Genomic DNA, 25,014 nt, shown 5'->3' with positions numbered 1-25,014 from the left:
AGTACAGCAAAGCTATTGCCGACGTTAGACAAGCACAATGGACGTTACATAAGTAAGTATCACAACCCCAACCGACTTTAGACGACGTTAGGCAACCCATTAGCACACGTCCCTATTCTTCTATATGCCCGGCCCAAGTGCACGTGTTTTATTAAAGTAATTCGTTTTTTCCAAGTAAATTGCGTCAGAAAGTTCGTAATCTGCGACTCACACACAAGCTGCAGACACGATAGCCTCGGACTGTACTTCGAATGCACGATAAAGCATAATTATGTTTCACGGAAACTCGGACAAAGCGTTCTTCCAGCTGCGGTTTCACGTCCTTGTGAGCGGCCGCGGCCGCTAGGTGGTGGTACTGATTTAGGTGAGCAGGACCCTACAAAAGATCTCTACTAACTAGCAGCTCATAGCTTCGCTGTAAAAGGAGAACAGAAACTTGTTGACAGATCTGCTTTATATCTATCATGTACCACTGCGCAGCCCTTTTTCTGGGATGAGTCCTTATTTTGGTTATAAGACACTTTCAGATACCTAGACACGAAAGGAATTCCGTATCAAGTCTAGCCGTATGACCGCCATTGATCAACCTATGCATGAAACATCGGACTACCGAATTTTTCTGCCCAAGAGCACAATAGACCTGCTCATGGCGCATAATTGTAGAAAGGCCATTGCGCCATTAAAATATGAGTTAACTTACCTGTATGACCGTTTTTTATGATTTGATTATAACTATACACACTACATCTTTTTATTTGCAGCCAATTATCCAGACCGCAGTCTTTCGATGGCTTTTCAAGCATCAGAGGTACGACAGGATGGCCGATACTGCATTCTGCGAGACACAAAGGAGCCGCCTCGCTTCTCCGCCAGTCTGTACGCCAAGAACAACAGCCTTCAGAGAAAGCACAACAACGTGGTTTTAGAATTTTGCCAGCCCGCATTCTTTACGGAGCTGCACGCCAACATGCAGATCTTGGACATCGGCTGTGGAACTGGGGACTTCACACGGGACTTCCTTTTACCACGATGTCTGCCATGCGGCAGGTTAGTCGGCATCCACTCCAGCATCCAAATGATCGAATACGCTAGGCGACATTCGGCTCACGAGAAGATTGAATACGAGCTGCTCGACATAGGCGACAATGTCACCGAGTTTATCGGCCGCCGTGGCTACTTTGACAGAGTTTTCTCTTTCTACTGCCTTCAATGGCTGAGGGACCAAGGTGCCGCACTGAAGAACGTAGCTGCATTGATGACACCAGGAGGACAGTGTCTTCTGGTGTTTCCAGCTTCACAGCAACCTGGCGCCGTATGGCGACTTCTGGCCGAAATGGATCCCTGGGAAAAATATTCGAAGGTAAATATATGTTTTATCATATATAGTTATGGCAGCTGTCCACCGGCAGAAAAACGCGTGGGTAACCCCAGAGAATCAATAAGTACTTTGGTCAAATGACTGTCTGAAGCATGTAGACATCTGTTTTGCTTAACCACTTAGTTCCTCGAACTCAAATCACTTTTGGAAGTGTCGCGGTACGTGGTCATAATCACGCGGCACTTTCTTGAATTTCTTGCGCTACTATAGTACACTGCGGAAAAAATATTTGTGCAGGACATAGCGCAAGGCAACCCAATGAATGTGATGCTTTTAAATGTAAAAATAGTTTTCTTATTCGAAGTGTACCGCTTATTTGAACAATGAAATGCCTGTTGAATAATTTTCCTCATTAACCATGTAATTCGAACCGGAAAGTTATTCTGGAGGCAGAAGAACACGGAAGGCTGAACACAGTTTGGCCTCATAATCCCATATTTTAGTAAATTTCTTTTTTTAATTCAGGTTGGCTAACGTGAACTACGACACACTGTATAGGTAATGCATGTTGTTGTTAATATTGTCACGTGGTATTGACACGTGTACATGTTTATCTTTCTCGGGTGACCACGTTTCAATATATTGCGTGCATTAGTATCAGGAGTATCAAAGCATAGAGTGAATAGAAACAACTCTAGGGTATAAGCTCCACATGATTCCCATGTACTGAAATCGGCAACCGCAAGGGTGTCACCGTATTTCTATTCTGTGCGGGCGCCCAGGCGCAGATTATGGGATGCGATTGAGACGAGACGCGCAATCAACGCAATCTCCTGCCTCCCTCAATATGGTGACGGCATCTAGTCATGATACCTGTGAGCGCATCCTTGCATGAATCGTAAAATTTGGAAAAATTTTTCTGAATTGCCATTCGCTCTTTCTGACAAAAAGTACGGAATGAATTTTACACATGATGCATATGAACTTGGTACGTGTGTGTGCTTGCTTTGCACCATATGGTGAATATTTTTAGCTTTAGAAAAACGAGTAGTAGCAACATGGCGCCGCTTTCTTTCACTGAGCCCCAGAGTTAGTATGCAAACTCTACGTCAAATGGAAAAAAAAGTGTAGATGCTTCAAGTGTAGAAATCCCGTCAAGTGGTAGAGGTAGATAGGGTATGGGTGAACAGAGCATATATATATATATATATATATATATATATATATATATATATATATATATATATATATATATATATATATACGCCAGAAAGGATGTTCATCCTTTGTGGCGCAGGCTGCACGAGTGCGTCAACGTTTTGGGTGAAAAGAACTGGTGAATAAAGCCACGCATGCTACTTGAAGGCTTCAATGCTGCCGGATTCGAGACCCTCGTTATATAATTAACGAGACGATACGGGGTTAACCGAGGGGCCTGATTTTTATTAAGGGGCGGTCGTCGACGCAATATCTCCACGAGAGGTCTTTCTTTTTCACAAGTATCGCAGGAGCTGCCTAAGGATTGCAAGACTCCCGAACAACGCCTTTCTGCAGCATGTTGTTGACCTGTTCGGCGATCACTTTTCTTTCCGTGGGAGATACGCGATAGGGTTTCTGACATATCGGAGTCGCTTGCCCTGCGTTGATTTGGTCGTGCATGCGGGATTCTGGCTACACCCCCCGAGAACGCTCGAGTTGAGTAAAATTACTCGTATAGCATGCGAGCACTTGTTGGAGTACGTCCTGCTCAGAAGACGGCAACGACTTATTTATCACACGTCGCAAGTGATCCGAATAGTTGGGCGATGGTCGATTGATGTCTGAAGATGCTGCAACTATTCGTACATCAATTGTGGCTTGCTTCTCAAATGTTGGCAATTTAAGTCCGACTGGCAGAGTACTCCGTAGAAGCGTTCACTGTCCACAAGAAATCGCGCCCATTGATGGCTTGAACACTAGATCGAGGGACCAACACATCATTCTTAATCGCGTTGTCATGATCTGGCTCGACAAGAGCGCTGCGTGAAGAACTCACGAGAACAAACATGGCTGTCCGACAAGGCAGTAAGACATCTTCAGGTAGCGAAAACACGACGGCTTGATCAGTCCGCGAATAATCAAATATGGCGATTGGCAACGTGCTCCTTAGTAAAATCTCTCCAGCCCCACATTTAAGTGTAACGATCCGAGTAGAAGATGTATGCCTAGAATAACATCGTGAGCTGCGTGGACCAGTACAGTGGACTCAACTCTAAACCTCTGTCCTCCGATCGCAACGAAAACCGAACACCAACAGGGCGCAGCATTTTACCTCCAACTCCACGAAAAGTTTCTTTGCGATCCTACGCGAACATAACTTTTTGTCCTAAGCTATCTTTGAAGGGAATGCTCATAACAGAAATAGCGGCACCCGTATCGACAAGAGCAGTAGTACTTACACCGTCTATATGCACACACACACCTTGTTCTTCAGCATAACAATAGACGGAGTAATTTATTGACAAGTCTGACCGTCCCGCGACCAACAACGGCGCGGGGATGGCGAACGGCGCTGTCGTGTTGGCGGCGGTGTAAGGCGGCGTTCGGAGACAGGGGACTCATCGCGCCATTGGTACGACCACTGTTGCCGCAGAGGATGGACTCCAAATGGCGCGGGCGTGTCTTCGTGCACACGAGCTGTGCATGCCGAGAAACGTGGCCCTCGCTGCAGGCGGCGGCGACAAAAGCATGCAATATGTCCTCGGGAAACGCAGGCGTAGCAGATGGGTACGTAGTGGTTGAAACTAAATGGAGCGGGTACGCGTGGCGCCGGGTATGATTTCGCTGGAGCATGTCGTGGCATCGAGTATTCTGCAGCAACACGTCGTAGTGTTGGGTAGTATTCTCTAGTGTCATGACGGGCTTGTGAGGACTCGCGGCGACTGAGATTCGCCGGAATAGACCGAAAGTTCATGTTTTTCAGAAGGCGGTGGCCACTCGATGCGATGTTCTCGCGACCAGGATGGTGGTTCGGGAATGCTCTCGTCAAATACGCACTGGTAACCAGCGCCTACTCCCTGAAGTCGTGCTAGCTCTTCTTGAACCACTCGACGCACGATCGAGGCGATGTCATCACAGGCAGAGACCTCTATACTTGCAACTGTGTTGACGATTTCCAAGCGCCCGAACTTCGGTAAGATCCTTCGGCTTTTGAGCTTCTGTCGCGCGACATTGCTGCCTGAATTCGGAAGGAGTGCTCAGGTTTTACTTTCTTAATAAAAAATTGTAGGCGTCATCAGCGATGCCTTTTGACAGATGTCCTACTTTGTCTTCATCCGACATATTCGCGTTTGCAATTCCGCATAGCTTCAGTATTTCTTCAATATACATTGTAGACGTGTGTTCCGCTTTCTTCTTTTTGGAATTTCAATCATGAAAGCAGGCTTTCAATTCCTGAGGAAAAGATTCCCAAGTGGTCAGCATGCGTTCATGATTGCCAAACCAAAGTAGAACGGTACCGGCGAGAAGAAATGCAACGTTCACAAGCTGCGCTGACGTACTCCACCCGTTATGCCGACTTACTCATTCGTAGTGTCTCAGTCAGCCGTCCACGTCTTCATCTGTTTTACCGCAGAATATGCGCGGTTCCGGCGTCCAGTAGCCAGGTTGCCTTGGTCTCTGGCTGGCTTGAACAATGCCTTCTTCGATGGTGTCCGTTGACCAGCTTGCATGGGCGTCGGCCATGCTTGGTGGCTCTGGTGGTAGTCGAGCCAGGAGTCATATATATATATATATATATATATATATATATATATATATATATATATATATATATATATATATATATTATAATATGAATACAGCACAAGAAAGCAGCAGGCAGCGTGTCTCAACCAGAGCAGCTTAGGCAATGTCGCGCTCGCGCCTCCCGGGCGACTGGCGATGTGGCTGCGGTGCCGGGCATTCCTCTTTACTACAATCACCTCCCACACGAAAAGGAGCCATCCTGGCGACTCATGGTGAACATAGAATCATGGGGTCGTAATACGGCTTCAGACGTTGTACGTGGACGGTTTCAAGACCGCGACAGCGTTGGTCCATAGATGGCATGACAGGCTCGACAGTACAGTTCACAGGCGATGTCTGCGCTACAACACGGTAGGGTGCTTGATATTTGGAGACAAGCTTGGATGACAGTCCAGCAGGAACGGCGGGTACCCAAAGCCACACAAGCGAGTCTGGAAGAAAGTAACAATGCGGGTGATCATCATCAAGTCTAGATTTTGTTTCCATTGGTCGACGGCTGTAAAGGAACGGGCGAGCTGACGGCATTACTCTGTGCGGCGGGCAGCTTCAGAGAGGGGCGTACATTCAGATGAGCCGGGTCTGTACGGAAGAATGGTGTCGAGGGTAGTCGAAAGTTCGCGGCCATACAAGAGGAAGAATGGGGAGAAGTTTGTGGTTGCCTGTGGTGCAGTGTTGTAGGCGAACGTGATGAATGGCAATATGGAGGTCCCAATCAGTGTGATCAGAGGCGACGTATTTGAAGAGCATGTCGCCAAGGGTGCGATTAAACCTTTCCGTCAGCCCATTAGTTTGAGGATGGTAGGCGGTGGTTGTGCGATGAACGATGTGACATTCAGCAAGGAGCGCGTTTACGACTTCGGAGAGGAAGACACGTCCTCTATCACTTAAAAGTTGGCGAGGTGCACCGTGATGGAGAATAAAGTTTTTCAGGAGGAAGGATGCTATATCGCGAGCGGTGGTAGCAGGCAGAGCGGCTGTTTCTGCGTATCGCATCAAATGACCGATGGCGACGACTATCCAGCGGTTCCCGGAAGCCGTGCTCGGAAGGGGTCCATACAGGTCAATGCCAATGCGATCGAAGGGCCTGGCAGGACACGGGATTGGTTGGAGTGGACCAGAGACATGCTTGGCAGGAACCTTGTGGCGTTGGCACTGAGTGCATGACCGAATGTACTTGCACATAAAGGTGTACATGCCACGCCAATAAAACCTGGAGCGAAGCCGGGTGTACGTCTTGAAGACACCCGCATGTGCACACTGCGGGTCAGTGGGGAAGGCAGAACATATTTCACCACGAAGATGTCGAGGTATGACCAGCAACCACTTGCGGACGTCAGAGACGTAATTCCGGCGATAGAGAAGTCCATCCCGAATTTCGAAGTGAGATGCTTGACGGCGCAAAGCTCGAGAAGGTGAAGGAACAGTCGACGGGTTTGAAAGGAAGCGGATAAGAGTACTAATCCAGGCATCCTTGCGTTGCTCCGAAGCCATGTCGCAGCCTGCTGGGAACGAAAGTACTTGGTTAACGGCAGAGAGGCAGGCACCGCTTTCGGTTGACACGGGCGAACGGGAAATTGCGTCAGCATCGGTGTGGCGGCAACCAGACGTGCAGACAACGCGGATGTTGAAATCTTGCAACCGCAAAGCCCAGCGAGCTAATCGACCTGAGGGATCCTTCAACGTGGACAGCCAACAAAGTGCATGGTGGTCTGTAATCACGTCGAAGGGGCCGCCATAGAGGTAGGGTCGAAATTTACCAACTGCCCAGATTATGGCCAAACATTCCTTCTCCGTAACGGAATAATTCTTCTCGGCTTTGGTGAGGGTGCGGCTTGCGTATGCAACGACGTACTCGTCGAATCCAGATATGCGCTGCGCGAGCACAGAACCGAGTCCAACACCGCTGGCGTCGGTGTGTACTTCGGTCGGAGCTGTTGGGTCGAAGTGACGCAGTATAGGTGGCGAGGTCAGTAGACGACGCAACTCTCGGAAGGTATCGTCACAAGCGGACGACCAGGCGTAGTCATTCAAGTCGCTCTGTAGAAGCTGATTCAAGGGAGCGGTGATGGATGCAAAATTCCGAATGAAGCGGCGAAAGTAAGAACACAGGTCAAGAAAGCTGCGAAGTTCTCTTACGGAGGAAGGTTTGGGAAAATCAGCAACTGCACGGAGCTTGGCGGCGTCAGGAAGAATACCGTGTTTAGATACTACATGGCCAAGAATGGTGGGCTGACTTGCGCCAAAGTGGCATTTCTTCAGGTTGAGCTGAAGGCCGGCGGCAGTTAGGCACTGCAACACCAGCCTACGGAGATGGGTGGGAAAATCGGGCAAAAAAATGACCAACTCATCTAAGTACCACAGGCACGTTTTCCACTTGAGACCACGCAAAAGATTGTCCATCATACGCTCTAATGTTGCGGGGGCGTTGCAAAGCCCGAAAGGCATGACACGAAATTCATATAGGCCATCTGGTGTTACAAATGCCGTTTTATGTTGGTCTTCGGTTGCCATGGGGACTTGCCAATAGCCGCTGCGTAAGTCAATAGCAGAGAACTCCGCACCTTACAGACAGTAAAGGGTGTCGTTAATTTTCGGAAGAGGGTAAACATCTTTACGAGTTATTTTGTTAAGACGACGGTAATCGACATAGAATCGTATCCATCCATCCTTCTTCTTAACAAGAACAACGGGAGATGCCCAAGGGCTGTCCGAAGGCTGAATGACGCCGCGTTTGAGCATGTCAGCTACTTGGTCGTCGATAACACGGCGCTCTGTCGCGGATTCGCGATATGGTCTTTGTCGCAGTGGCGCACTGGTACCCGTGTCGATGCGATGACAAATAGTTGACGTGCGGCCCAAGCGAACATGTTGGCAGTCGAAAGACGAACGGAACTTCTCGAGAAGGCGTAGAACCTGGGCGCGTTGAGAAACAGTCAACGTGTCGGCGATGGAGCTATGTAAAACATAGGGCGAAGTCGGCTCCTGTGCGGGGTTACAGGTCACTCCGGCAACTTCATGAGTGGCGATGGAACCAATTAGCATGTCAATGATGGCAGCAGGGTCGACACACTGGGCACGGCCAACGCATTCCCCGCGAAGCAAAGTGAGAGGACAGGATAATTGGTTGGCGACGAGCAATCTGCTGACGCTGGCATGAACGTCCAAAAGATCGAAAAACAGAGGGGAACATTTGCGACGAGCGAAAGTTGCAGATGGCGGAAAAAGTGCGCTGGCACTAGTCCAGTGCTGTACCGCGGCTGAACGAAGTGAGGAGCTGGACGCAGTGGCACGACCGATGGGGATGGCGCGAAGGTCGGAGGTGGTGGCCGCGCGAGAGCCTCGGCATAGCTGAGAGGTGCAGTCAACTCAGGAAAAGCAACGGGAGTCGGCACATGCGGAGTCTCGCGGCCAGAAGGGAGAGCTGCGCACACTTGCTCCTGGATGACCTGGCGAAGGTTGGCCGGCAAAGACGAAGATGATGGCGTGGCTGAGGACAGCAGCGAAAGCTGACGAACGATCTCAGCACGGACGAACTATATTATTTGGCAAAGTAGGGAGTCCATCTCAGGAGCCGCGGTAATGCTCGCTAGGGTTTCGTCGGACGCACGGGGGCGCCGCGTCAGAAGGCGCTGTCTGCAGAGCTCGTCGAAACTCTCGCAAAGCTCAATGACCTGAGAAACAGTGCCTGGGTTTCTGGACAGCAGCATATGAAAGGCATCGTGGGAAATGCCCTTTTCCGTCATCGTCTGATTGACACGCCGGCAGAGGTCGACGATGTCCTCTTTCACCAGTTTGCTGGGATCGGCTTCGTAGGCGTTGTTCAGCTCGAAGTTTGCGCCCGCCAGGGCGGCTGAAAACTTCTGCGATGCCGGTTTTGAAGCTAGCCCACATGCGGAGATCGGCTTCGTGGTTTTTGAACCACAGCTTGGCGACGCCCGATAAATGGAAGATCGCGTTGCCGAGCTTTAGGGTATCGTCCCATTTGTTGGTGTTGGTGGCGCGTTCATATGATTTCAGCCGATCTTCTACGTCTTTTTCATTGGTGCCGCTGAAGATATCGGGATCCCGCTGACGCTCGGCATCGGCACGTACGATGGCTGGAGTAACCGGTGGCGATGTCGGGCTGGGGTCGTCAGGCCTGACGGATGGCAGAGTTCGGGTGCGTAAACCCAGGTTGGGGAAAACCGTAGCACTTCCACCAGATTCTAATATGAATACAGCACAAGAGAGCAGCAGGCAGCGTGTCTCAACCAGAGCAGCTTATGCAAGCTCGCGCTCGCGCCTACCGGGCGACTGGCGATGTGGCTGCGGTGCCGGGCATTCTTCTTCCCTACAATTTATATATATATATATATATATATATATATATATATATATATATATATATATATATATATATATATATATATATATATATATATATATTGTAGGGAGGAAGAATGCCCGGCTCGTGATCTAGAGCTACCTGCGATCCCTCGAACGAGCTGCAATAAACCCCATTTCATTTGGTGGAGCTGCGGGGTAACGTTGAAAACTGGAACTCCGAAGCCGGACGCTACCGACTGCTGCGACCATGCCTGACGAAAACACCCAGGAAGATGCACCACAGCCTCCGACGGTCATCGTTTCCGGTGCATTGCGCCAGCGTGATCCTGCCATCTTTAGCGGCACCGATGATCATGACGTGGAGGATTTGTTGTCATCTTACGAACGGGGGAGCCAGCATAACAAGTGGGACGACGTCACCAAGTTGCAAAACGTGCTGTTTTACTTAACCGGCATCGCGAACCTCTGGTTCCGAAACCACGAACGCGATATCACAACGTGGAGCAGATTCAAGACAAGTTTCACAGAAGTGTTCAGGCGCCCCGCTGTGCGCAAGCTTCGCGCAGAACAACGCTTACGGAGGCGCGTGCAACATCACGGTGAAACGTTACAAGTTAAATCGAAGATGGCATTGACCTGTGTAAGCGCGTGAATCCGTCAATGGTGGAACAGGACAAGATAAAACACATTATGAAAGGCATTGATGAAGACGCATTTCAAATGTTGTTAGCGAAGGATCCGCGTACCGTGGCCGAAGTTAACAATTTGTACCAAAGTTTTGACGAGTTACGGAAACAACGCATCTTAGTTCGGCGCACACCGCCTACGGAAGATTCGTTAGCAGCATCGGTCATTGGCGACAACCACACAACTTCGCTGACGCAAATAAAAGAATTTGTGCGCGAGGAGGTCGCGCGACAGCTCTCGATTTTGCCGACCACGGAGAAGCCTTCTCAATATTTGGCTCCAGCGATCCGACAGGTAATTCAAGAGCAAGTGACCGAAGCTCTTCCACCTTCGTGTCAGCCGGCTCCCGTGGCCGCGCCTCTGACGTATGCTGAATCCGCTGCACGGGCGCCTCGTCTGCCGGGATTCTCTCCTCCGCCTTCAGCGCCTCTCCAGCCGGTGTTCTCTCATCCGCCTTCGCCTCGCCAGCCGGTGGCTCCCTTTTTCAGCGCAGTGCAGCAAGGTACAAATCCTTGGCGCACTGCTGACAACCGCCCAATATGCTATGCCTGCGGTACACCGGGACATGTAGCGCGCTTCTGCCGCCGGCGCTTGCCGGCCTTCGTGGGCACCGCGCGACCACCCAGCTCCCGCTTCCGACCATTCCGTATGCCTCAGCGACCACCACCGGAGGTTTACGCTACTGATGACATACCAGCACCGCAGTAACAGCTCTACAGTACTCGTCGCTCGCCTTCCTCTCGTCTGCGCTCACTCTCACCCATGCGTCGTAGGCCCAGTGCCAGTACTACTTAGGCGGAAAACTGATTTCCGCAGTTCGTGAGGCACGAACTGCGTCATCGTCGGAACATCAAAGTCCTCGTTTTCCCCCGCTAACGTTATTGAAGTGTCCGTTGATGGCATCAAATGTCTTGCGCTCGTCGATACAGGTGCTCCTGTATCCGTGATTAGTGGACGTGAAACTTTTCATGTCAAGCGACTGAAGCCGCACAACGACCCACCAGTGCTGCCTGTTCCCTAGGTCGCCAGGATGGCTGCCTTTTCGCCGGGGAGAAGCTTGTAGTGAGAAATACGAACGCCAGCAGAAGACGAAGAAGGCGGTAGTTGTTTTTGGTGCTGGCGCTCGCCCCACTCGATCGTTGTCTCTTTCTGGGCATTCATATAAAACGCCGAGCGCATTTAACATCAAAAGCGTATATGTATACGAACGAGAACAAAGGGAACCAAGCGGCCCGATATTTATTAATCATAGCATAAGAAGCCAACAAACCGATACCAAGGACAAGATAAGGGAAATTAGTTGCAGTTGCTAGTTGAAATTAAGAAACAATATATTAATGAAAATAAAAGTGAATGAAAGAACTACTTTCCGTACGCGGGGAACAATCCCACGTCTTTGAATTTCGCATGCGATTATCTTAACAATTGAGCTACCGCCGCGCGGTTTTGCCATCCACTTTCTTGGGTATTTATGTTTCCTACTATAAACCTGGGAGTGCTAGCCAGCGCCACCACTCACAAACCTAGGCGGCGGATGTGGAAAATCCTCTTTGCCGCAGGATTCAAGAGTACGGGATCTACTTGGGACAGGGTAACTGGTCCATAAACCGACACATGTTACCTGAATAAGGCATCAATGTGGCCACATTCGAGACCCTTGCAGTGTAATGAATGAGAAGAAAGGGCACCGAGCGGCCCTATTTTCACAAACCATATCGTAACAAGACAGCAAATAAAGACACCGAGGACAACATAGGGGAAGCTACTTGCACTTACTAATTAAATAAAGAGATGACAAATAAATGGAAATGAAAGTGGAAGAAAAAACGACATACCGCAGGTGGGACGCGAACCCACGCCTTCGTATCAATAAGTCACACATGATAAATAAACCACGTACTCGTGAGATCACGTACTAGTGACGTCTTCGACAGAAATGATATGATCCGCCACCTAGGTTTGTGAGTGGTGGCCCTGGGTAACACTCCCAGGGTTAGTTTAGTGAAACATAAATACTCCAGAAAGTGGATGCGAAAACGGCACCGCTGTAGCTCAATTGGTAAGAGCGTCACATTTGTACTGAGAAGACGTGGGCTCGTGTCCCACCTTGGACCGGTTGTTTTTTCATCCCCATTCATTTCAATTGACTGAGCATTTCTTAATTCAAATATTAAATGCAAGTAATTTCCCCTATGTTGGCCATGGTATCTCCATTTGTTGGCTTCTTATATATATATATATATATATATATATATATATATATATATATATATATATATATATATATATATATATATATATATATATATATATATATATATACATATACATATATATATATATAAAGTGAGATCCTGAATTCCTGAATAACTCTTTGCAGTGTGGTCTGAACTCGGCTTAACTGATGGATCCGCGATCTCGAAGAGGTGCGATATAACGCTAAAGCATTTCTCTAGCTTATGCCCCTAAATCGCTATTGCACTTTGCATTGCAGATTCCACCAAAACCATGCATGTAGCCTACATCAATGAGCTAAGTCTTCCCGGAAATTAATGGTATATGTGTTCAGGACCGTTCGTTCTATGTGCCGTGAAAAGTTAGCTTAGCTTTCCTTTTAAAAACACGTTGTCGCCGCTTAAACTAATGAATCCGCTGGGCCTGGGGGAGTTTTGAAGATAGGCTGAATATTGAAGGGTCATTGCGCGGAAGACCGGACCCTTCGGCCAGGGAAAGAATTTCTGCTAATAACCAGTTAGAAGCTGATCGGACGTTGATTTAACCAATATCTTCCAGCGATGTGCTGACGTGCTAGTGCCTTAGTAAGTTCAAAATGCGCTGAGAGAAACAACTGCCTAAAATGTGGGACGTCTGATTAGTCACATTTTGGCTGCATTTTTCCTATATTACTGCAAGGAGTGCAGGCATCTCTAGTATCGCAAGTGATTGCCTAAATGCTCTTAGGTAAATTTTTAGGTTACCATTCAGTTTGTCTACATAGTTGAGGGTGCAGTGTTGTGAATGTGCAATATTTGTTTATCATGAGGTTCACGTTGACGTTTTGCTCAGACATTGTTGCAGTTCATTCCGAAGAGCCATTACATGAAGGACGAGAAGGAACAGATCCAGTACATGTCGTCACTTTTGCGCGAAGCCGGCCTCTTCCCCAACATTCTTGTGCTGCCAAGGGTGGTGATATTTGACGGATGGTCTGAAGAGGACATAATCGGTAAGCGCAACGACGATGCGAATAATAAGAAAAGCCATTTTCTACGTAGAGGTTTTCTTAATGGAATTACCTCATTTTTACGGAACTGCACGCACCAGCCTAATTGGTACTGCTTTTAGCGGTCTTAACGTACTTCACAGAACTCCCGAGGGCTATATACGTGACTTTGTCTCTAACCATTATCTTGACTACCTGGTTCACTGGGTAGTCTGTGGCATGATGCGTTGCTGTGGCGAAGGAAAGGATTGGCGACAAACCGTCGGACTAACTTGGGTCACTTAGTATGCGAAAATGTGTACATAAGTGCCAGCTTTCAACGAACCGCTATGACGTCGATATGGGTCACTGTAGATGCGGTGTTGGGTAGGTATCGCTGCTCAATGACCATCTTTGAAGCCGACTAGGAGCACTGGGTATCTGCCATTCTGTTTGGGGTGAGCCTCCTTTACGCAAACTTCGTTCGCTGCATGTGTTCCAGCAGATGTGTGCCGCTCTTCAAGGAACGTATTTAGCGACAACTTGGGTATCTAGGTATTTGCCACTGGGAATGTGCCGCTCTACAATGATGAAAAAGAAATTCCTCCGTTGTGCAATGGAATCGAACCCACGTCTAAAAGGTGCCTTACGCTTTAGCAGTCTGCGCCACACAGGCACTGGGTATGCGCCTCTTTTCAATATAACCTCTCACCAACTTGGGCCACAGTGTATGTGCTACTGGGTGTGCGGCAAGCGAGGGAACAACACTCAGCATTCACAGCTGCCGGCGCGCCACGCTTCTGGTCTCGGAGGTCGCGCGCGCACTTCCCGACAGCGTCACTAGATGGCGCGTCGTGTCCAGAAAAAAATTAAAGGCTTCGGCGGATTGGAATCGCATGACATGGACATTGGTTGCACGGGCACGCCGCAGGGCTCCGTCATCTCGCTCATGCTCTTTAACGTCGCCCTTCTCGGGTAACCCCAGAAACTGGCAAAGATGGAAGGCCTCCATCACAGCTTGTACGCCGATGACATCACGCTCTGGGCTACTGAGGGAAATGACGGCCGCGTAGAGCAAACGTTACAGGCGGCTGTCGACGCGGTGCAGGAGTATCCGCGCGACACGGGCCTCGAATTCTCCGCGGCCAAATCGGAGCTCCTTCTCTACAGACCCACGCGGAGGCGCCGCAAACCCAAGAACGCCGATTCCGCAGCCGAGCGCGCAGATAGAGAAATTAGAGTACTCACATCGGACGGCATCGGTATCCCGCATGTTCACAATATTAGGGTACTGGGCTTGCACTTGTCGGCCAACGGCCACTACGGAGAAACCGTAGGCAGACTAGAGCGTGCGGTCGATGAAACGATTCGGTTACTGAACCGTATCACGAACAGACATAGTGGAATTAAAGAAAGCAATACGGCCCGCCTGGTACAAGCATTCGTAACCAGTCACATAAAGTACGTCGCCTCCTACCTCAAGCGACAGGTGGGCGAACGAACGAAACTAGACCACCCAAATCGCCGGACATTTACAATAAAGTTTTCACTCAGTTCGGGAATGATGCTGAAACTATCCTATTAGGTGACATGAATGCCCACATACAGGATTTAGATGGCTATACCGACAACAATGGGGAGTCAATGCTGGACCTTTGTGAGCAACATAACTTCGTTATTGTGAGCACAGGGCCGAAGTGTGAAGGGCAGATCACGCGATAAGTGGGAAACCGGCAATCCACCATTGATATCTGTCTGATGACAGAAGGAATTCATGATAGGGTGAGAGAAATGGTCATTGATGAGGAAGGGTATAGCAGAATAGGGAGTGACCATAAACGCACCATTTTTAAAATGGGATATGCATTTAGGGAAAAGAGCTAGGAGTGCAAAATGGCCTGTCGAAATTTTAACGCTGAACAAATAACAAATGCAGTGACTAGAGTCGAGGAAGAACTTGGCAAATGGCCAAGTAAAGAGTGGGAACACAGCGAGCTTCTAGGTGTAATAACGACAGAAATACGGAAAGAGAAACAACATGTTTGTTGGAAAGGAAAAAAAAAAGGAAACCGAAAAGCTGGTGGAACAGGGAGATACGAAAAGCGATCGCCAAACGACAGAAAGCTTCCAGAAAGCACAGGCAGGCAAAGAAGGCGCAGTTGCCGCAGGATGAAGTAGCCAGTAAATGGGAAATATAACGGGACAAAAATTCTATGGTTCAAATACTGGTGGAAGTAAAGATAAAAGGTGAAAGTGAACGTTGTTTGTCAGAAATACGTGAGGAAAAGAAGGCGGCACGTAGAATATTTTCGAACCACATAAAATTATTAGGCAAGAAGTCAACAACAATACAACATATCCTAGACGAAGATGGAAACAGACTCGAAGGGGAAGCGGCAATAAATTACATCCGAAAAATAACAGCCGAATCCTGCCAAGGCAATCACGAGGTTGTATTTGAAGAAAAAACGAGCATGAAAGAGATCCAGGTGGAAAAGGAGCTGAAAAATTTCAACTGGAAGAAAGCCGAAAAGAAAATTCCTAAGCGCACAGCCACAGGGCTAGACGAGGTTCCCGTTAGGCTGATTAATGAACCAGGACCAAAAAGTAAGGAAGCTCTGGTGAGGGCAGTGGAAAAAAATTAAAAATACAGGCGAATACCAGAAAGTTGGCGACAAAGTAGAATGAATTTAATTTATAAAGGTAAGGGGGAGAAAGATAGAATTCAATCGTATAGACCGTTGACTATTACATCGGTAATATACAGGCTAGCAATGCAGGCAATCAAATTAAAGCTTCAAGCATGGGCAGAGAATAATGGCAATTTGGCAGAACTTCAGAATGGCTTCTGAATAGGCAGACGTCTGGATGATAACCTATTTGTTCTCACTCAGTATATTGAAATATCAAAAGTAGAAAGCAGACCGTTATATGTGGCCTTTTCAGACATTACAGGAGCCTGTGACAACGTACACCGCAACATTTTGTGGGATATTCTGGAAGAGGAAGGCTTAGGTGACGATTGTCTGCAGCTTTTGAGAGAAATTTGCCTAGCAAATACCACTTGCCTTAAATGGGAAGGAATGTGGAGCGACGAGAAAGTTGATATCAACAAGGGACTGAGCCAGGAGTGCCCTTTATCTCCTTTGCTGTTTATGATGTACATGGTGAAGATGGAGAGGGCGCAACAAAGAAGCAATATTGGGTTTAATCTCTCACACAAACAGGCGGGTACCGTAGTAGAGCAGCAGCTTCCTGGTTTATCTTTTGCGGATGACATTGTGTTGCTTGCTAAAAAAATTAAATTATGGGGTTTTACACGCGAAAACCACTTTCTAATTATGAGGCACGCCGTAGTGGAGGACTCCGGAAATTTCGACCACCTGTTTTTAACGTGCACCTAAATCTAAGTACACGGGTGTTTTTGCATTTCGCGCCCATCGATATGCGGCCGCCGTGGTCGGGATTCGGTCACGCGAGCTTCTGCTCAGCAGCCCAACACCATAGCCACTGAGCAACCACGGCGGGTGTTGCTAGCTAACAAGCAAAGTGATTTGCAACGTCTGGCTAATATCTGAGGACACGAAGGCAACAATTTAGGTTTGAAATTTAGTGTTAAAAATCAGGTGCTATGGCATTCAATGAAAAGAGTGAACAGACAGTGGCAATATATGGCCAGGAAATACCTCGGGTAAGGGAACATAAATACCTTGGTAAATGGATAAACGAAGGCTATAGATATATGGAAACACAGGAATAAGAAATAACAGTGAAGGGGAAGAGAAATGCAGCCATAACGAAACACAGACTGCTGTGAGGATACAATAGGTACCAGGTGCTCTGGGGTATGTGGGAAGGTGTAACTGCTCCAGGACTTACTTTCGAAAATGCAGTTGTTTCCTTTAAATCTGGGGTACAGTCAGGACTCGATGGGAACCAAAGGTCAGTTGGACGCCTCGCATTGGGCGCTCACGGGAAGACTACAAATGGAGCTGTGCAGGGTGATATAGGCTGGACAAGTTTCGTAGTGAGGGAAGCTCGTAGTGAAATTGATTGTGTAGAACGGCTGAAGAATATGGAAGAAAGTAAATGGGCTGGGAGAACGTTGATGTATCTGTACAGGAAAAAAACTGATTCACAGTGGAAGAAAAGAACTAGAAAGCTTACCAGCAAGTATGCGGCCTGTAGGGTGGGTAACACAGCAACAAATTACGTCAAGCGGAAAGTCATAGAGGCTGAACTGATCTCATGGGTGGCGGCAATGGAAAAGAAACCTGCCATGAGTAACTACTTAAGACTAACAAACAATATCAGGAAAGAAACAATTTATGATAACTCAAAGGAAATCATTACTTTTCGAAGCGAGATCGGGATGCCTTAGAACACGCACCTATAAAGTGAGATATAAGAAGGAAGACGCATGTGCTTGCTGCGGTAAAGCTAGGGAAACTAGGGAGCATGTTTTATTAGAATGTGACGACGTGTACCCAGTGGTCGATTTAGGCATCACTGGCCTCGTTGAAGCCCTTGGGTTCAGCGGGAGCAGTGGTAAAGGAAACATGTCCGCAACAGACATTAGTAAGAGGCGATTAGAGGATTGGTGGAAGAAAAGTAGGGAAACGAGAAGTAGCGGAGATGTACAAAAGCAAAGTTCGCAATAGGGGATCAGAAAATGTGGTTTTGGGAGTTCATAGGGTGTTTTCTTTTCTTTTTTTCTTTCCTAAGCTAGGTAGGACATTAGGCAGGATAATAGCAAGAGCTTGGTGGCGCAATCCACCGCCCCGTTCCAAAGGGCACGCTGATAACATCCATCCATCCATCTATAAATCCGTCCGAATAAAGCACCTTCGTGAAGTAGCGAACCTCTCCTCCTCCGCCTGCGCTCCTCGTTTCTCCTCTCTTTAACGCTCCCTCCTCGACGCTGCGCTTCCTACACCGCTCGAGCGTAGCAACGGCGCCAACATGCGCTCCTCCCCACTCCGAAGACGCTTCTCGAGCGAAAATGGCGTTGAAGAACGACACTAAAAAAACGAAGCCGGCGCGAGAGCGGACGTGATGATAATGAGCCAATAGCGACGCGGCGTCGGCCAGAGCGCGCGAGTAGAAGGCGGCATTCTTCTCAAGCGAAAATGGCGCTTAAAGGGACCCTGAAACGATTTTGACGATTTTCTACAAACGTACTGAGTCGTTAGAGTAGGTCATTCTGAACATTAATTGACACATCTAAGTGCTCTGCGTAAAGCGTGTAACCTATTATAAGGTTTTAAAAATGCACATCGCTGCCGATCTCAGCGCACTGGTCGGCGGAATTTTAAGCCGCCCCTACCCATATGACCGAAATCACCCATATGACGTCAGTGGGGCGAGCTATCCGATTGGCTGACCAGGGCGCGTGATCGATAATTTTCCAACTTTACGGTAAACAAATGATGTTCGTAATAGTTGGAATGTTAGTTAATTTCTTTTTATAAAAAGAAAGTAACATAGAGAGAATGCACACGAACAATTTTTCAGTAAACTTAAGCACTTCCGGCACACAGCAAGTGTCGTCTGCTTGTGTTACAGTGCTCCGTCTTTGACGAGAGCTCCGCCGTCAGTATGGGTTTGTCCTTTCGCGAGCGCTTTGATTCGACTTTGTTGCGTTGTGGACTGCAGACGTAGTGACTGGCAATATGTCAAGCTGCGACATCGTGTCCCTCTGCAAGCCAGTACACGAGCTGACTGGCTGCAGCGCATCGGACTGCCACTATCCGATCGGCGCCAGGATTTGTGCGATTGCGGCCGTCACTTTACACCGGAAGATTACTAACGCAATAGCGTTTCGCGAGTCCGGTATTAGGGCAAACGCAAGCGCAAGGGGACAGGGCCTGGCCGCTTGACTGTGCCGTTTAACGGGTGAGCAGATGCGCAAATGTGAATGTGAAGTGGACAGAGCCTGGCCGAGCACGAGGTCGCTGGATCGAATCCCGGCCACGGTGGCCGCATTTCGATGGGGGCGAAATGCGAAAACACCCGTGTACTTAGATTTAGGTGCACGTTAAAGAACTCCAGGTGGGCTAAATTTCCGGAGTCCTCGACTACGGCGTGCCTCATAATCAGAAAGTGGTTTTGGCACGTAAAACCAAATAATTTAATTTAATTTAGAGCCTGGCCGTGTCCCCATGCGTGTCGTTTGAGGTGCAGAAGAGCAAATGTGAATGGTCTGCACGGTGCAGCCACCTGGTGGCATAGAGCTCAACCACACACAGTAGCAGTAACAAAATATATTCTTCTTTGCTGCTGGTGTAAATTTTTCGCGGGAGTGTAATCGTTAACACGTTGTTTTTGTAAATGTTTAAAATATTTTACACTTGGTTAGAGCACTATTAGCTCTTTATTTGGCTGGTTAAGCTCTACGCCAACGGGGCCAACGGGTGGCTGGACCGTGGAGGCAGGCACCCGTATCAGGCAGCTCACGTACGTCTACGCTAAAGTTCCTTCATCAGCTTGAGTTTATGCCTCCACCGTTCCGTCGAAATATTCAGGTATTGTGTGATTACCGGAATACCAGACACGTTCGGCGCTACGACAGAATGCTTGCAACGCACGCTGCTTCGATAGCTTTCGCTTGGGGTCGACGGCCAAGCGGCTAGCGGAGAGGTTTCTCGCGGTCGAGGGCGGGCTCCAAAACAACCGGAAGTGGACGATGTGACGTCTCATCGTGACGCAGAGCCAGTGCAGGCGGAGCTTAGCCCCGATCGCTCAGCGAACGAGTTGAGGAGGGAAAGCATGGCTAGGGAGAAGGGTAACTTGTAATCGCTTGTAGCTCCTTTAATACGTAACGCTTCACTTAAATTGTGGTGCGAATGTTCTACTTAAGCTGTACCCTACGCGTTTACAGAATTTGTCCGAACCGTTTCAGGGGCCCTTTAAGAACGACTCTAAACAAATGAAGCCATCCCGAGGGCCCACGTGATGCTATTAGGCCAATAGCGACGCGGCGTTGGTCTCGGCCAGATCGCGCGAGGAGGAGGCGGCATTCTTCAAAGCGTGTCGCTACTTAACGAAGTTTGGGGGTTTTACGAAAGAAGCGCCAGCCGCCAGCACGGTTGCCACATTGCATGTTTGTCAGCGTTCGCACGCGCCAGCGCCGCGAACTTCGGAGGCGACGGAAGGTCTTGCGGCGGCGCCTCTAGATGGCCCCGAGTGTTCTCAGGGAAGCGCCAAAGAGAAGGCCCGCCTGCAGTACATACCTCATGCACAACTCGTTTCGGTGGTGACAACATACGTTGTGTCAATATATTTATTAAAGTCATCGTGAGATGGCTTGTATCGAATTTTTGCAAGAATGGTTTCAGATTACTCTAAAGCCAAGCTTCCTTTGCGTTCGATCACGGCATTTTCTGAACGTGGGTAAGTCTCGATGTATTGCCGAATACCTCATTCCCAGAACGGCGCTACTATTAGTTATTTTACAGGTGTCCTGGCTGCTGCCCTTGTGTTTCTACGAATTACTCAGCGATAAAAGAAATGATGCCTAAATATGACTTTGAAACAAATATAGATCGTGAGGAGCACAATCTCATTATAAACCAAGCCTTTCTATGCATACTTTCTAGGGTCTTGGGTTTGGCGCATCTGCTTGGCCACTGTTTCTCCGGGTAGAGTGCTGTTTAGTGTTGCACTATGTCCTGGACCGCCCCGCTCTAATCGGCGCACCGGCCTTGGACGCAATATCAGTACCAAGGGGGCAACTCGCGGTGACCATACAATGTGCGTTCAAGTGTGTCGCGCGCGTGTTGAGGGTCCTCGCGTCTAGCCGTCGTCACTGGTAAGCAGGTAATTGCTATAATACAATTAACTGTGCTGAATATAATCCCTTGCACAACATTTATTTAAAGCTTTCACGAAAGCTTTGCTTCTCAGGTTCCTACGTGTGGGTTGGAACTGCATAGTATTGTTACGGGGTTAAAAACAGACGTATATTTACAGGATATTTACAATAATCGTAGCGGCTGACAAGATGGTAGAGATGACCCTGCAGGCGTTCTACGTATTTCGTTGACCCTTCCTCGCCTGTCGCGTCGGGGGTCTGCGTTCCGTTGTCACGCACATTCTCAGTCACAATGGCGGCCCTGTTCAGCTTTTGCTCCGCTGCTTCAAGTCTCTTTTCAACTACCTTCCGTGCATAACGCTCCCTGTTTAGCTAATTTTTGAGCTCTTGCACCTGTTTGAGAAGCTCTTCCTGGAAAGCCTCCATTTTCTGCAGCCTAATATCGACATCACATTGCGTGCCGGTTGATTCGACGCCTTTTCCATTCTCATCCGTCTCCTCATCTGCCTTGAGGGACCCCCCGCGTACTGCCTGCTTTACCGGCTTTCCCGCCATGTATTGCACGGCTTTTTGCACATACTGTAATACTGTAATAATGCTACTACTGATGCAAATACTATAAAACTATATCAATGCAGAGCACGTGCCTTTTAGCAAACACCGATACGGACAGGATGCAAATCCTCAAAATGTCGCAAAGCAACTCTCACCACTGTTTGAAGAACAATCAATGCCGCGGAGACCGAACTCGCACGATCTCGCACACGCTAAACCACGCGGCCACGCTCTCACTTTTCTACCAAAACACGCACAGTAAAACCACTAATAGCTATTTGTCTTGCCACTTCCAAGCTACCATTTAAAGACTACAAACACTCAACGTCCCACCCTGCTGCACGTGTTGGAGCACGTAGCACGAAAGGACGCTCTAACCATCCTGCAAAACGAATGTACACGAAGCACACCCGCGCACCCGAAATACGAGAGACAAAAAAAGGAAAGAAAAAAAACCACCCAATTACTATTTAAAGGCAAAGAATCCAGCAAATAAAAAACAAATAAAAACAGAAGCAAGCTCAAAGCATGAACAAAAACTTATGATTTCGTCATCGCCCCGGAGCACCGAAAAGCATGTCCATTCGCTACAAAATCCAAACAAGACCCAATGAACTGCTCCTGGTGTGCAATGGGGATAAAAGCAATACCCATGCACACAGGCACACAAAATGACATTAACCTGCTAATGCCTTAAATTTTATAGCCATTTGCGTTATGCCACACGGAAAAACCTAATGTCGTCTGCACTGATGTAATTCGTTACCTGACGCGTTCACCAGAATTAATTAGACTGAGAAATGCTTACTCTCGTCGCCATAACATGCGCATTGCACTAAACTTGATATATTGAAGCAACCCATTTCATGCGAAAAATAGTTTCTACATAACTATCAACTTCGACGCTCCTGTCAGGAGTTATAGTCGGCGAACTTCCTCAAGTGGGACGTTGGAACGGCGTCGACGGGGCAGACACCATTGGGCTTTCGGGCTTCGAATTTGAGATGCAATTGATGAAATTACTGTGGTCGATTGAAACATTGCAAAATACAGGCACGTGCTCAAGCTATAACCGCGCAATAGTATTCTTGCTTTTACATTCCACTATTCAGGAAGGTGGAATAAACTTTTAAACGCATGTTTATTTTTTATTTTGCGCCTTAAAATTTCTCACTTCAAAAGATGCTGTCATCGATATCATTGTGTCAAATGTCGCTAAATTTGCACCGTGTGGCAGATACGCCGAAAAAATTTGATTATGGAAGTTAACGCAGTAGCGAGTGAATGTAATTTTTGGTAGTCGAGTCCAAAGTTGGACAAAATCTCGTCAGGCGAGGGTGATACATTGTCAAATGAACTGGCACTCGCCTCATGTTCAAAATAAAATAAAAGATAAAATGACCTTTCGAGCCCCCTGCGGTTTCCTCGTTCACAATGAAATCATTGTTTTGCAGGAGCGCACATGAGTCTCCTTCCTATCAACCACCTTGTTTCCAACACCGAGAGGGCGCAGCTTCTCGAAGACGTCACGGCGTTGGTCCGGAAAGTGCACGGGCCCGAGACTGACCAGTCGATATTCAGGACGTATATCATTATGGCCTCCAAACAAAGAGGCTAATGCCCGATAATTCATGACATAACGCCTGCATACATCTAGCCAACGTATTACTGTTCAGACCTACCACAAAAATAACAATGAATGCGATTTTACACTAAACTGAATGTTCAGTGCTGCTGACACAGGATCGGAAAATGCATGTGGTTTAGTCTACTCAAATAAAAAGCGAGATTTTTCAAGTGTTTTCACGTACTCGCATTTAGCTTGCTGTGTGTCTTGAAGTGCTCGTAGCCTTCCCCCAACATCTTTTGACTCCAGCATTTTCATACGGCTTTGACCGGCCTACACTGTTGCGATCAGCCAGCAGGGGTAGTTTGGCAAGGCGCAGAAGACCAGGACTCGAGAAGAAGAACACAAACGACAGGACCGGCGCCACTCGAGACTGGAAAGCTGAGACGGCGATCAGGTTGACGCACAAAATGGCAGGATTGGTGCGAAAGCTTTGTTGAAAGAAAGGGCCCAATGTAGAAGAAATATGCTCAAGTAAAACTCTTGCTTGGGCTAGTTGGTTCATGCTTGAAGTAGTTTGGCAAGGCGCAGAAGACCAGGACTCGAGAAGAAGTACACAAACGACAGGACCGGTGCCACTTGAGACTGGAAAGCTGAGACGGCGATCAGGTTGACGCACAAAATGGCAGGATTGGTGCGAAAGCTTTGTTGAAAGAAAGGGCCCAATGTAGAAGAAATATGCTCAAGTAAAACTCTTGCTTGGGCTAGTTGGTTCATGCTTGAAGTAGTTTGGCAAGGCGCAGAAGACCAGGACTCGAGAAGAAGAACACAAACGACAGGACCGGCGCCACTTGAGACTGGAAAGCTGAGACGGCGATCAGGTTGACGCACAAAATGGCAGGATTGGTGCGAAAGCTTTGTTGAAAGAAAGGGCCTAATGTAGAAGAAATATGCTCAAGTAAAACTCTTGCTTGGGCTAGTTGGTTCATGCTTGAAGTAGTTTGGCAAGGCGCAGAAGACCAGAACTCGAGAAGAAGAACACAAACGACCGGACCGGCGCCACTCGAGACTGGCAAGCTGAGACGGCGATCAGGTTGACGCACAAAATGGCAGGATTGGTGCGAAAGCTTTGTTGAAACAAAGGGCCCAATGTAGAAGAAATATGCTCAAGTAAAAGAAAGCTTTCTTTTAACAAAGCTTTCGCACCGATCCTGCCATTTTGTGCGTCAACATGATCGCCGTCTCAGCTTGCCAGTCTCGAGTGGCGCCGGTCCTGTCGTTTGTGTTCTTCTTCACGAGTCCTGGTCTTCTGCGCCTTGCCAAACTACTTCAAGCATGAACCAACTAGCCCAAGCAAGAGTTTTACTTCAGCAGGGGTAGTGACCTTCTAACCTCTCCTAGTCTGGTGCGACGAATCGCTTCGTGAAGCTAACAATGTGCGCCCCTCGGACCGACTTGTGGCGCCACTAAGGCGAGACACGCTTCGCGGACCGAGTACTGTTAGCCGGTTCGGCGTCGCCTTCATGGACCAATGGGAGCAATAAACCTCCTGGAAAAGTGTGTTCTGAGGCGTTTTCTAACGGACCCCGGTAGTCGCCATGGTCATTTGACAGACGCTGCAGCTAAGTGTGGGGTCATCTCAGGAAACAAGACTTGCCAGCTTGAGTCAAGCGTGACAACCCCTGCGTACCACTGGAGGGGGGGGAGGTTGCTGCTAGTGACAGCAACGTCCACCCCTCCCCCCCTTATTACCTTGCCAA

At 48.3% G+C, this 25,014-nt stretch overlaps 1 protein-coding gene across 1 annotated transcript; it reads left to right on the top strand.

Moving 5' to 3' along the window:
* The first annotated feature begins 888 nt into the window (after positions 1-888).
* LOC142570972 (juvenile hormone acid O-methyltransferase-like) lies at positions 889-23,429 on the top strand. Its single transcript, XM_075679269.1, has 3 exons — positions 889-1,360; positions 13,184-13,343; positions 23,142-23,429. Exons 1-3 carry the CDS (start codon positions 968-970, stop codon positions 23,303-23,305), a joined length of 717 nt encoding a protein of 238 aa, XP_075535384.1. The 5' UTR covers positions 889-967; the 3' UTR covers positions 23,306-23,429.
* The last annotated feature ends 1,585 nt before the right edge of the window (positions 23,430-25,014 follow it).

The sequence above is a fragment of the Dermacentor variabilis genome, chromosome 2 (genome assembly GCF_050947875.1).
Source record: "Dermacentor variabilis isolate Ectoservices chromosome 2, ASM5094787v1, whole genome shotgun sequence".
Lineage (NCBI taxonomy): Eukaryota > Metazoa > Arthropoda > Arachnida > Ixodida > Ixodidae > Dermacentor > Dermacentor variabilis.
Note: the sequence above shows the minus strand (reverse complement) of the source record. Positions and strands in the feature narration are given on the sequence as shown.